The following is a 13761-nucleotide window of genomic DNA, read 5'->3' on the forward strand; positions in this document are numbered from 1 at the left end:
AATGGTGAAGGTAACCTGGTGGGAAGTCAGGACAAGAGACAGATGGCTCACATCCAGGAGTCAGTAGGAGAGACCAGCTCTCAGAGTGTGGTGGTAGCTGTGGACAGGTAAGACAAAATGCCCCTAAAAGTACTCCGATACAGGACATTAATAATAACATAATAAATGCATGATCTATATACGGACTCCTTGTGACGAATGAAGGTTTCTATTCCCTACAGGTACTAATGCTGCTTTTATATTTGCAGGATCTTCACTGGTTCAACCAGACTAGATGGAAATGCAATTGGTGAGTGTGGCCTACAATATCTCTGTTTGTTTGTGTACATTACAAAGAAAGAGACGGTATTTATCGTGTGTTGCTGTTTAATGGTATCCAGTGGACTTTGTGCGGTGGCTGTGCGCGGTGTCCATGGATGAGCTGGCCTCAGCACACCAGGCGAGGATGTTCAGCTTGCAAAAGATTGTGGAAATCTCCTACTATAACATGAACCGCATCAGGCTGCAGTGGTCTCGAATTTGGCAGGTCATAGGAGACCACTTCAACAAGGTCAGTAACAAAAAGTAGAAAATGAAGTGTGAGCTACAGTCTCATGTGCTTTAGTCAGGGGTGGTGTGGCAGACTGTGATCTTTTGGTGGGAGTCCCTGCTGCTCTGTGCACTTAGTTTTGTCCTGTATTGCCTCCTTGAGGATTTATTACCGCTTCAGGGACATAAGAAGGCTCGTAAATTATGTCTAGACAGGCTGTTTTTATGCCAGACATTGTTATTTATTTTAATGTGCTAAGGTGGGGCATGTTTTGTCCTAAGAATATACACAAGATCAAGTCTACCCCATTCCCCTAAAAGAAAGGATTGCACTGAAATTGGCCTTTACTGAGCTTACCATGTCACTGAAAATACAGATGCATAGTAGATCGAAGAGAAGATCCAAACATGGAGGGAATAGTTGATCAATAAAGCAATTTTAGATCTATCACTATATAATTATTTTATACAGTCAGTGACTATTAAACTTATTTTCACCAAGTGGCCAGAAACGCATTTCTAGATGAATGCTAATGTGCTTGTAAAATATATTACTAACTATTATACGTTATGTTATGTCCCGTATTGATGTTACAAGCCATCTGACCGAAATATAATTCATAATTTTAATTTTAGTTCAATTAAATTAGAGTATACAGTACACATACGAACCAAACTGTCTTGGAAAGAAACAATTCATCTTGATTATTTTAATAAACTAAATTGAATGCGTCGCTGAGCTCCGCTCCTGACTGTTGTGTCTTTCTCCAGGTGGGCTGTAACCCCAATGAGGATGTAGCCATCTTTGCTGTGGACTCACTGAGGCAGCTCTCCATGAAGTTCTTGGAGAAAGGAGAGCTGGCCAACTTCCGCTTCCAGAAAGACTTCCTTAGACCTTTTGAGCACATCATGAAGAAGAACAGGTAATATATTGTAATATGGCCGGATGGGGATGGGATACTGTACTTTCTAAAAGTGGCCTATCTATATTTATAATGCATTGCTACAGGGTAATAGGAGTTAGAATGGTTAGGAATAGTAGAGCATCCCCAGGGTCTTAATATTCTGAAAATAAGGCCTTAAAAGTATTAGATGTAGTTTACAAAGGTCTTATGTTTTTTTTTGTCCTTTTGTAGGATTAAATAAATACTGTAATATAAATACATAATTTATTTTATATTTTTAGTTTCATAGAATTAGAGCTTGAAATGTGACAGATATTTACAAACACACCTCCTAAAAATGTTTTGTTAAATTCAGGTAACGTTACTTTTTCTCTCAGGCTTAAAATCCACACTTATTTTCCATTATATGGCCGTGAAGTTGCCATTAAATTTCATCCTAGGTGTCCTTAAAAAGGCCTTAAATTTAACTTGGAAAAGTCTGGGGGTGCCCTGATACAGTAGATTTGAGGAGAGAGAGTGTTTTTCACAGCATTGTACCATATTAACACACACCCCCACCGCAGGTCCCCCACAATAAGAGACATGGTGATCAGGTGTGTGGCTCAGATGGTGAACTCCCAGGCGGCCAACATCCGTTCAGGTTGGAAGAACATCTTCTCAGTGTTTCACCAGGCAGCCTCTGACCACGATGAGACCATAGTGGAGCTCGCCTTCCAGACCACTGGGCACATTGTCAGTGAGTATGACTGCAGCTCTTTCCTCAGGGCAGCCATTTTGGCTCCGGTGATTTAAAAGAAACAAGTGACAGAGGTTGTGTTGTGTCAAACTGCTTAGCTGACAGCGAGATGGATTTTTATAAGAGTGTGAGAATTAATGGCAGGGAAGATTTAAGATCTCCTAAACCAACCAAATCATTCTTTTTTTTTTTTACTTCTTTTCTTTCCCTCTCTTCATCACTCTTTCCTCAGTGAGCACCTTCCAGCAGCACTTTGCAGCTGCTATTGATTCGTTCCAAGATGCAGTGAAGTGCCTGTCTGAGTTTGTGTGCAACGCAGCTTTTCCTGACACTAGCATGGAGGCTATCCGACTCATACGCCACTGTGCTAAATACGTCTCAGAAAGGCCACAGGTCGGAACAACTGAAATGTTACTACACCGGTTCAATGAAATGACAGTTGTGTGACAAGATAAATGGTTAATGGCATGTATCTATCATTTGCAAACAGCACTGTATAGTTTCTTAAAAAAAGGAATGATGTAGTATTACACTTCATGTGTCCCTGTCCAGGCCCTGAGGGAATACACCAGCGATGACATGAATGTTGCCCCCGGTGATCGGGTGTGGGTTCGCGGCTGGTTTCCCATTCTGTTTGAGCTCTCCTGTATCATCAACCGCTGCAAGCTAGATGTCCGGACCAGGTAGAAAAACAGCTCCGCGTGGAGTGTAGCTCAAACTGTCATTTCCCCCGTGGGGGACTCTAGTTTACATTTTTTTGCACACTTTTAGCTTCACCTTTCAGCTACAGTGATTTGTCCTTCCCTTGGGCTTTACCTGCCACGATTTGTTACAAAGACAAAACATATGAAAATAAATAAAGTAAACAAACAAAATATGATCTAACACAAAAAAAATAAAATGAAAGTATGACTGGATAAAAACAGGCTAGGCCGCTCCGAATCACAATAACATAGACCGTGTCTGCTACATTACTTACAGACTTAAGTAAAAAATATAACCCTATTCATTTATTAGTGTTTAAACAAGCATGGAGGACTAATTGAACTAAGAATAAATATGTAGCACTTGAAGAGATGACATCAGCACAGTGAAAGGAAGCAGGATTAATGCCTCTCACTCATGTTGTGCTAGTGATCCCATATTAGTAGGTTTGGGTATTGTTTTTTTTTTTTTTTCCCGATACCAGTGCTAAAATGATACTTTTAAAACGGTGTCGGTGCCTAAACCAAAATATATATATAATATATTTATAATGTATATAATATAAAATATAAAAAAGGAGCACAAAATGACAGTTGGCGACATTAAAGAACGGCTTGTTTATAGCTAAGGCCATATGGTCAAAATGATAAATTGAAAATTGTAAATGATTGATTAATAATGTAATAATAATAACTTATAACAATGACTTATTACACCAGTAAATTGCTGGTAAACGACAAAAACAAGCACCAGATGGGAAAAAGGTATTTTACAATAACTTAAAATGCCCCACAAGGCTGGCAAGTTTCAAGTAAACGCACCGTCTGTGTTGGTTTTCCGACAACGGCAGCTGCAGTCAGACTGTTGTACGTCCCGGTGGTGGAATCCTCTACAGGGAAATACAGTCGCACTTTACACCGCTTAACGTAAGCTGTCAGCATTTTAACCATTGTGTTTTATCCAGCTACTAGCTAACAGTAACGCAGCGTCCCGTGCAGCGATGCTTCTGAAAATAAAATAAAAAATCAGGCACCGAAATGAGGCACCGAAATTTTCGTTCTTAATGGGTCTCGTTACTACCGTTAACGTTGGAACCGGTGCCCTATTGGCACCGTGTTTCGGTACCCAACCCTACATATTACACACTCTTTGTTAGGCTGGATGCAGAGCTGTGAAGCAACAAGACTGATGTGTCAACTGTTTGTCTTTCTTCTGACAGAGGTCTCACGGTCATGTTTGAGATCATGAAGAGCTACGGTCAAACCTTCGAGAAGCATTGGTGGCACGACCTCTTCAGGATCGTCTTCCGCATCTTTGACAACATGAAGCTCCCCGAGCAGCAGACAGAGGTCAGACGTCACTAGTAGCAGGCTGTCAAGTCCCATGTTGTTGTTCATCTTTTGACAAGCTACATACATATATGAAGGATTTCCTCTGTTGGAATTTGTAGAGGCAGAAGACCTTAAAACTGTTATTAAGTTGTATACACGTAGAGAATTAAATGGGGAATTTGGAGGAAAAAAAACCCTGCTAACACATCTGCTGTTTGTCTCTTGTTTGCCTCCAGAAACACGAGTGGATGACGACAACATGTAACCATGCTCTGTATGCCATCTGTGACGTGTTCACCCAGTTTTATCAGCCTCTCAGCGAAATCCTGCTGGTTGACATTTTCACACAGCTACAGTGGTGTGTCAGGCAAGGTGGGTGTTCAGATTTATTTAGACTGATAAAGCAGAACACTCCTAATAAGGCAGAGGGCCTGGCTAGCTGATGAGACTGACTGACCGACGTGGGTGTCTACGTCCTCTCTTCCAAAAGTCTTTGTTTCCGCCCGTGGACACGAGGCCTAAAAGTAGCAAAAGTTATCGTTTTAGTGTGAAGTTCTCAGTATTTGTGTCAGATGTGTCATTACCTTTCTTGTACAGACAACGAGCAGCTGGCTCGGTCGGGGACTAACTGTCTGGAGAACCTGGTGATTCTGAATGGGGAGAAGTTCAGCCCCGAGGTCTGGAACATCACCTGCTCCTGTATGCTGGAAATCTTCCAAAACACCAGCCCTCACGCGTAAGTCCTGAACCACGGTACTTTCAGCTGGAGATCAGGTCATTTTAGTTTCAATTCAATCGGCTCAAAATGTTACTGAACGTCTCGATGACGGAGTTCGTTCAGTCACTTAGTTATTTAATTAATCGTTACGGTTTTTTAAAACTAAACGCACAGTAGGCTAGACAAAGAAAGCACTTCAGAGGGAAGAAAAGAGAGACTTTATTATCTTAAGACTTCAAGAACTATTTTACTGTTGGAAAGAGGGTCTTCATAAAACTGGGTCTCTGCACTAGAATGGCACAAACATGTTTTATATTGTTGCTACATGGCCAGAGAAAACCGAGAAAAGGAGCTGTGGTATTCCCTTTTTGCTTAAAAGGTAGAAAACCTACAACTACCAGAATGCACTATGCCACACTGGACCAACAACGTCACAGAATTATTATGGCGGCCGGCTGGTAACAAACAATCTCGTATTAAAGTTAAACGGGAAGCTAAAATACGTTTCTGGAAAAAATTGAGGTGAGAAATGCAGAATCTTGGTTTATATTTGACCAGCGCTGCCTGGTTTTACAAAGAGCGGTACGGCCGTCTCTCAATCCGCTTCTATACTCTTTGTGTCTGTATGCGGAAGTACAATCAGTAGTTCGAGCAACAATAGTTGGAAACCATTTTGTAAGGTTATTGTGCTTCTGTGGCAGGATGTGATCACAACACCCGATTCCTGATCTGCATTCCGTTTGCTTTTCAGTTTGTTGACTTGGCGACCAGCTGGACAGGAAGAGGAAACCACAGATGGAAAACATTTTGTAAGAAAATAAACAAATACACTCCTATGACTTAACGAAAATTACAGTATGTACAACAGCAGCTCAGCAGATGCTTCAAAAATGATAAGCTGCTTTTAGCCAGTGAAAGTACTGTTCCTCCTGTTCCCTGCCAACCTTCCCACCATATCAGTAGTATGACACTAACCTGTGAATGTCCATGGTGTTTGTTGCTGTTTGTCTCTAGGACGCAGATTTTGACAACCTGTCCCAGAGCAGCTACGACAGAGCTATGTCTGAGAGAGGACACAGCCAGATGTCCAGCGACGACACCTGGAAGGGCAAGTCCAATGCTAGTGAGTACAACACACACACACACACACACACACACACACACACACACACACACTCACACTCACTCACACTCTGTAGAATTGACATTGATGTGTTTTGACCCTCTTCAAAGTCTGTTTACCTTAACCATCCCTCTAAATTCTCTACACCACTTGTATTTTTCTGTTATACAGGAGTTTCAGACCAGAAGCTGTTTGCAGGGCTGCTGATTAAATGCGTGGTACAGCTTGAACTAATCCAGACCATAGACAACATTGTCTTTTACCCATCCACCAGCAAGAAGGAGGATGCTGAGAACATGGCTGCTGCACAGGTAAGTTACAACAGCTGCTATATGGATACATTGCTTTATTTTGTGATCACATTTTTCATTAATATTTGAGTAAAGTTGAAAGTGTGAAATAGAGGAACAGCGCTCATATCTCACTCTTAAACTTCAGTCAACTTCAACGTCAGATCAGACCTAGGCACACTATCGCTGCGATCAGACAGTGTGTGTATGCAGGTGAATATGCTCCGATCAGACCAGTTGCGTCTTTTTGTTATTCTTGCAAGGCAACCATCGAATCACCAGTCCTCAGCCAACCCTTGTTTTTCTGTGAAGTTAATGACATCGGACGTTTCTTTTTTTTTTTCCACTCTGGGATGAAGTTTTTTTTAACTCGAGGCGTTCACCGTGCTCCGGCAAAAAGTGAGGCCTGTGTAATCTTAAATTGTCGGATATGCTGAGTTAAAGTTGTGAAATGCTGTCCTCCCGTCAGCGAGATGCTCTGGAAGAGTCGGGGGCTGAGGCAGGCGAGGCGGGTTCAGATCAAGGTATGTACAGACACATGACCTCTGCACACCTCTTCAAGCTGCTGGACTGTCTGCTGGAGTCGCACACCTTCGCCAAGGACTTCAACTCCAACAATGAACAGAGGACAGCACTCTGGAGGGCAGGTAAATGGAAAGTAAAAAGTCCTCCTATGATGGCTCCGTTCATACATTTGTATTCCTATCTTTTGCACTTTATTCTATATATGTGACATAGAGTAGAATGTATTACAAACATGTCAAAGTTGTGAGACCGTCTGTCTGTTGTCAAACATCCTTACAATGTCTTTATAATATATTGTCTAACCTCACCGCCTTAAAAAGTCTTTAATGAGGCTTAACAGGTAATTCTAAAGTTATTAATCTAAAATTTGTATTTAGTGCAAATTCAAAGTCAGTATCACAAACGCTCAGCAGGATACTGTGTTGTTGCCTGGATTATTGAACCTGAACACTTTCAACTGTCGGGTGACCTCTCTCTTTGTGCTGTGTCAGTATTCAGGCCAGGCAGTCACACTGAAAATATCTTAAAAGATATTTTTTTTTCTAGATCCCTACAAATATTCAGCCCTTCTTCTGTTTTTTTTTTGTTTGTTTTTTTTAGCATTCTTGGGGCATTTTCTTCTGACAGTGGAGAGATGAGAATATCATAAGGGGAGACAGAGAAAATGACATCAAACAAAGGTCCCTGGCCAGACTATTTTTATAGAGACAGTGGAGTTACAGAAAGGTAATGAGGGGAGAGAGGGCGATGTCATGCAACAAAGGCCAGAATCAAACCAGGGACGTTGCAGTTATATGTCTTAACCACTAGGCAAGGCAACGATACCAATGATCGTCTCTGCTTTGCCCTCAGGCTTTAAAGGGAAGTCCAAGCCCAACTTGTTGAAGCAGGAGACCAGCAGTCTTGCCTGCAGCCTGAGAATCTTGTTCAGGATGTACTCTGACCTTCAGCTGCAGGACTCATGGCCTGACATCCAGACGCGCCTGCTGCTGTGAGTACAACAATGCGTTTGGTCTTTTAGTGGGATTTGTTGACAATAAAGAAAAATATACAATATCAACGGACACGTTAGGGCTGCTCGATTATGGAGTAAATCATAATCACAATTATTTAGGTCAATATTGAAATCATGATTGTTTAACATGATCACTCATTGACCTTTTGGAAAGATGTTGCAATAATTGAACTTTGAACTTTTTGAATTCCCCTTAAATATATTCAAAAGGGACTGAGAAGTTGTCGATGTTCATATTTTCCTATTTTCCATATTTTCATAAGTCCTGGATCTTCACAATCCTACCTACGGCACCTTTAATTGCACAGCCCTAAGACACATCCATAAAAAAAAATATTTTTTAACTAATCTAACCGACAGAATGCATTGTAAAAAAAAAAAAAAAAAACATAGTTATTCTTCACAACTCCAGAGTGTTAATAGTGTGTTATTGCCTGGTTAAACCTTAGATAAATAAGCACCAACTGTGTGACACGGAAAAGTGCAGCACTGTTTGTTCTGTGTTGAGTGAGCTGTTTTGACATATGGCTCATACTTCATTATATATTTATGAACTGTACACTGTGTTTTGTTTTTTTTTGTGTGTGGAATATATTGGCATGCTAGAGCCTGGTACAAATCACCTTGTGTTTTTCAAAGAGCAGCTGCACGGGAGCGGTTGACTCATGTATTACATCACAAATATGTGTATGTGTGGTGTTCATCGTTAAATAATAACTGGTTTTGGTGCTTTAGTTCAAGATGTGGAGCCTTGGCCTGCTATTCTATAATATTAAAACATAACTATAAACATTGGAATGTAGTAGCAGCTCTGGTACAGACCAACCACTTCTGCCTATGCAGTGAGATACGGCAGTGTTGTGTTGGTCATAATGTTCCATGTGTGTGTTGGGTGGTCTCTCTCAGGGTGTGTAGTGAAGCTCTGGCCTACTTCATCAGTCTGACCTCAGAGAGCCACAGAGAGGCCTGGAACAGCCTGCTGATGCTGCTGCTCACCAGGACGCTACGGCTGCCCGATGACAAGGCAGGAACACACACACACAGAAACACACAGACACTCAGAGACCGGTGGATCTCTGGTTCATATATATGTCAAAAATGTTATGTACTGTATGCATGTGACCCTTATTTCTTTCATATTTCTGTGATTTATAAACAATTTTATAAGCTGTCACCTCATGAACATCATGACTCATGCACTCTGAGTGCATGAGTCACTGATGATTCATGGCAGCCCATGACTCAGGGTTTCTTTCCAGGGCATTGTAATACAAAACTATACGAGTTTTTAGCCATCTTATGGCAGTAGGAAATGTTGGCGCCATGGAGCCAGCTTTAGAACAAACAAAAAATGCCAATACAACACTAACCACTGCATCAACAAAAAACGATAACTGCATTGTTGAAGTGGACTGGCCCGGCACCAGTCTCTTGTGTGAGGCCTGCTGTGAATTTTGGGAAAGTTGTTCAAACAAATCTTAGTTGTACAAATTGTGTTTATTTGCCTGAATGCAAAATTTGTAATTCAATGAAACTGCCCTGAAAAGCAGCAAAAACATGCATAAGTGAAGACCGAAATGTCCTGTCAACACATTACTTTTACGCCCTGCTGTGAACTTCCAGCAGCGCCCACACACACCCAGAGCAAACGCCCTTCCTTTCTCTGTCGTGTATATCGCCTAATACACTGTTTACATTTGGTTAGCAGGGATTAAAGCACATCCAGTGTGTCACTTGGTTGAATCGTGGTGCTAATTTATATGTTCTCACTTTCTCCTTGGTTTCCAGTTCAAGCCCCATTCTTCCTGCTACTACCCCCACCTGTGTGAAATGATGCAGTTTGACCTGATCCCCGAACTGCGGGCCATCCTCAGGCGCTTCTTCCTGCGCATCGGCTCCGTCTTCCACATCGCTGCCCCCGAGGGGATGCCTGTCCGAACTGCCACGTCCTAGAACGAGTGGGTGCACGAGTTCGGGTGAAGAAATGGAGATGATGGGCGGACGTTGTTGAGTTGATCACAGGTGGACAAATAAGAGACTCTCCCCCCACCCCCCACCCCCCACCTCTTTTGGACTGAGAGAGACTACAGAGGAACTGCAATGTCAGGAGGAAGACAACAAGGAGACTGTAGCTTTTCCGTCTCAGTTCAAGAGTCTGTATTAAAGTGTTGAGCTTTTCTACTGCACTCAGCTTGTAGAAAAGTCTTTACCCTGTCCTTCCTCTCTTCTTTCTCTCGGGGATGAACAGCACTGTGACCAGCACACTCTGCTGACTGTTGTCATTCATCATCCCCCTGACTCTCATCTCAAACTGTAATGACAAGAAAAGAACTGTAAACGAATAATTTATTGATATTGTATCTGATTTTGATGGTTTGGTTTTCTGGTTTTTAATACTTAACAAAAGAAGTATGTCTACATACTGAAAGCAAATGAACAATACCATTGAATTCGATGAACCTTACATTTGCGGATTTTGCGAAAATCTCTTGGCCAACTGTGCCTGTTAGAAAACAATGACACCTTCGGTCTCACACTTATTTTGTTGAGTTTGGGGATCTAATCAAAATATGTTGTAATATCTGAACCCTCACGTGTCGATGTCCATCCCAAAGCATTGTTTGTCACTTGAATGTTTATGTTCCCTCCTACGTCTGTGTTATTTGGTAGCGGGCTGTTGCCGTTGGTAAAGAGAACTCCCCGCTGCAGGTGAAAACAATCTGCATCTCTTACAACACTATCGAAGATCTAATGCGGCTCGGTTTGAGAAGTCTCTGCTCTCTGTGACACAGCCGTTCTGTCATCTTTAGAATTCCTGGTCCGTGAGATTTAACTTATTTATTTTGCCCACTCGCTTTAATTTTTTTTTATGATTATTTTTTCAAAGTGATTGCTGGTTTACAATGAAAGGTTGGTTTAAAGACTACTTCCCTCTGTCATGCATTCCTTTGTGCGTTGACCCAGTAAGCCTTACACTAAAGGACTTAAAACGGAGTCAATTCCTCCTGGCTGTAGAATTACAGCTGGCTTTAAAAACCCTCCACTAATCCATCAATTGGCCCTAAAGGGTGACAGTGGTTGTCCATTTCCCACCCTCTTTTGCACATCTGTTGCCGACAGTTAGCTCATGTATTAACACCACCCAGTGTTTCAGCTTGCTCTGGATGGTTGGGACGCCCATCAGTGTTGTGTCACATTCAACAGCAGAGAAACCACATAACGGTTCAGGAACGGAGCGAGACCAAAACTCTTATCTACAGAGATACTGGAATCTCTGGATCCTTTGCAGTCTATTCCATGCCTTTTTTTTTCTTTTCTTTTCTTTTTTAAAAGAAGGATGTATGTAATTATTTAAAGTGCATTTAAATATTTTTGAGAAGCATTCCTTCCCTCGCAACTATGGATGTCTACTTTTCTTCCCTGAAACTAGGGAATATATAAATATATATATATATATATATATACAGTAAATGAAAAAAAGCAGACTGTAAAGTTTTCAATGTAAGATATAGAAATGAAAGTGCTATATGGTTCTATACATAATATTGTGATGTAATCTTCCAAACATTTGGTGACCTAATCAATAAACCTGAATTCTGATCCACTAGTGACTATTAGGTTACTCCGTTTTTAAGAGCTTTCTCACAGGGAACATTTTGACTTGTCAAGGTTTCCCAGTTCCAGGGCTGTGGTAATGTGCCTACTCGCTTACTGTGACAACTGAACCGAACTGAGCCGTCATTAATATTACCGTACTAGCTAGAGTTAGTTACACCTGTGCTTTTTCCTCCTATGACCAGACAAAATAGGATTTGCTCACGGCCACTAAAGCCAGTTTTAACCCAGCCTTTAACCTGTGTTGAGACGTAGCTCTTTAACCAGAAGTCTGTCTTACTGACCTTTTTTATATTTGTTTTAAAATAAGACATTACGATGTTAGCTAATTTCGTTGTGAGAAGAGGAAGTGTGGAAGAGGGATTTCCATAGACTGTATATTATTATTAATAATAATATAGCTACAGTCTATGGGGATTTCCCGTGTTTCTATATAAAGATGTCCACAGGGTGGCACTGTGCTCAAACTAGTAGTCGGCCTGAAGCGCGCTACATTTTTGGGGGTAACAAAGGTTACTATGGAGACCTCTCACACCCTTTGTTTTGGGGCATGTGAAGTGAAAAGCTGCCTTAACAGCTGCTTCATGGATGCATGTAAAGGAAAACGCCATGCTATTAATACTTAAACCACTCACTAGGTAGGCAAACAATGGGGAATTTGACAGTTGCACTCGACTATCTATTTACATAATTGGCGTTGGGGTCAGATGCCCCAAAAATAAAAACTAGCTCGCTTCTAAACAGTCAGCGCTAGCGCAAGCTGGGACTTCCGTGCTGCTAGCCGGTCCAGCTAACGTTAGCTCTCATCTAAAGTCGCAAAGTAACTCGTAAATAACACTCTGGTGATAGGACTAACGTTACATTTGTCCTCCTAATGTATTTGTTGCTATTTCATCACGTTGGATGAAGCTGTCATGACATCTACTTGGCTGGACTGAATGAACAGAGTGAGAGTAAGTAAGTGAAGTTACGTAAAGCACGTAGCTAAATGTGGGCGGATCTGCGGTAGCCAGTTAGCTGGCTAGGAGATCTCCGTCTCCGGCGTTTTAGCCAGACAGGCTAGCAATGACGGATAAGATTACTCCTGCTGGGGTCTGGATTGTGAGCCACCAGACATGATCTTATGGAGACCACCCTACAAGTAAGAGTTTCTGCTTACGCTACGAATGTAATTCTAATGACTGTGGTCGTTTGTGTTGGCGAAATTTATGAGAGACAGACTGGTAGAGAGGGTGGACGTTTCCCCTCTGAATCCAGTTAACGTTACGTTACTTAGCTAGCTAGCTAGAGGAAGGAGGTCGACACATTTGGAAGAAATGCATTTTGAATCCTTCTAGCTTTTTACGTCAAATCTAATTCTGTTTGATGCAAAGTATACTTGCAAACTGTAGTAAATGATTGTGCCACTGTAAACCACATTTATAGGTTAACAGTCTACGAATGTGCGACTAGCTACCCCAAGACTGTATATGACAGTGACAGCCATCTTCAGTAGCCTAGCTACATGTTCAGTAGCAGCCTATAGTATCTTAAGTATTTAGGCGGAGCTGTGTGTTTCTGCAATGCTTTGCTTAGTTTTGTAATGATTGCCGTTGGGGTGAAGTCTATTCAGAGCTGGAACGGAACAGAGGGTGGTGTCGCAAAGTGGCATTGTGATGCGTTGTGATTAAAGGTCTTCGCCCAGTGTTAATGACAGGAGACTGGAATGGCCTGTGCTGCCTTCAGGGGCTCCTACTAAACCAGTTAATCCTTTTGTAAATTCAATTTCTAAAGTGTGCCTTTTGATTGGAAATACTTAAATGTTTGTTGAATAAAGAAAAAAGGCATAACGCTCATTTGAAACGGCAGTGACTAGAAGGCTAAAACGAGACGTGCATCAGACGTGTCGTTTACATTTTAGTTAATGATATTAAAAAATAAGCTCTGTCACAGATTTTTTTTTTTTTTAAAGTGAACAAAGAGTGACATACAGACCTAGCGATACACCCCGCACAATGTACACAGAATCGAAAAATGCAATAATTGTTCTTCACAATGTTTGTTAGATTATAGTGTACCTAGATCAGGAAACGCTATACCTTCGTCTTCAGTTATATTACTAGATGGAGTTTTATAATAGTATGTGTAACGTTAGTCCTGCGTTTAAAAGCCAGCACAAACGATTATTCTCGATATGATCGTGATCCAGATATTCAGACATCTCTGAAGGCGTCGTATTACGTAATAGAGGAGGGCTGGGCCTGCGATGTGGAAGGGAAGACGTGCAAACA

The 13761-nt window shown here is 41.5% G+C and overlaps 2 protein-coding genes across 2 annotated transcripts in view; both read left to right on the plus strand.

Annotated features, from left to right (window-relative positions):
- The window catches only part of arfgef2 (ADP-ribosylation factor guanine nucleotide-exchange factor 2 (brefeldin A-inhibited)), a 31562-nt gene extending 20079 nt beyond the window's left edge, over window positions 1-11483 (plus strand). Inside the window, exons 23-39 of the mRNA XM_039799577.1 lie at window positions 11-107; window positions 249-289; window positions 381-550; window positions 1300-1451; window positions 1997-2169; window positions 2402-2562; window positions 2722-2852; window positions 4094-4223; window positions 4442-4577; window positions 4803-4941; window positions 5675-5732; window positions 5938-6046; window positions 6218-6357; window positions 6806-6983; window positions 7714-7852; window positions 8783-8900; window positions 9665-11483. Of these exons, the coding sequence (XP_039655511.1) occupies window positions 11-107; window positions 249-289; window positions 381-550; window positions 1300-1451; window positions 1997-2169; window positions 2402-2562; window positions 2722-2852; window positions 4094-4223; window positions 4442-4577; window positions 4803-4941; window positions 5675-5732; window positions 5938-6046; window positions 6218-6357; window positions 6806-6983; window positions 7714-7852; window positions 8783-8900; window positions 9665-9829 (2237 nt within the window). The 3' untranslated portion in view covers window positions 9830-11483. The remainder of the gene's footprint in view (window positions 1-10; window positions 108-248; window positions 290-380; window positions 551-1299; window positions 1452-1996; window positions 2170-2401; window positions 2563-2721; window positions 2853-4093; window positions 4224-4441; window positions 4578-4802; window positions 4942-5674; window positions 5733-5937; window positions 6047-6217; window positions 6358-6805; window positions 6984-7713; window positions 7853-8782; window positions 8901-9664) is intronic.
- Window positions 11484-12495: 1012 nt separating this feature from the next.
- Window positions 12496-13761, plus strand: part of bcl2l1 (BCL2 like 1) — a 36169-nt gene continuing 34903 nt past the window's right edge. The window contains exon 1 of the mRNA XM_039800297.1: window positions 12496-12632. The gene's annotated coding sequence lies outside the window, so the exon portion shown is untranslated. The remainder of the gene's footprint in view (window positions 12633-13761) is intronic.

The sequence above is a fragment of the Perca fluviatilis genome, chromosome 5 (genome assembly GCF_010015445.1).
Source record: "Perca fluviatilis chromosome 5, GENO_Pfluv_1.0, whole genome shotgun sequence".
Classification (NCBI taxonomy): Eukaryota; Metazoa; Chordata; class Actinopteri; order Perciformes; family Percidae; genus Perca; species Perca fluviatilis.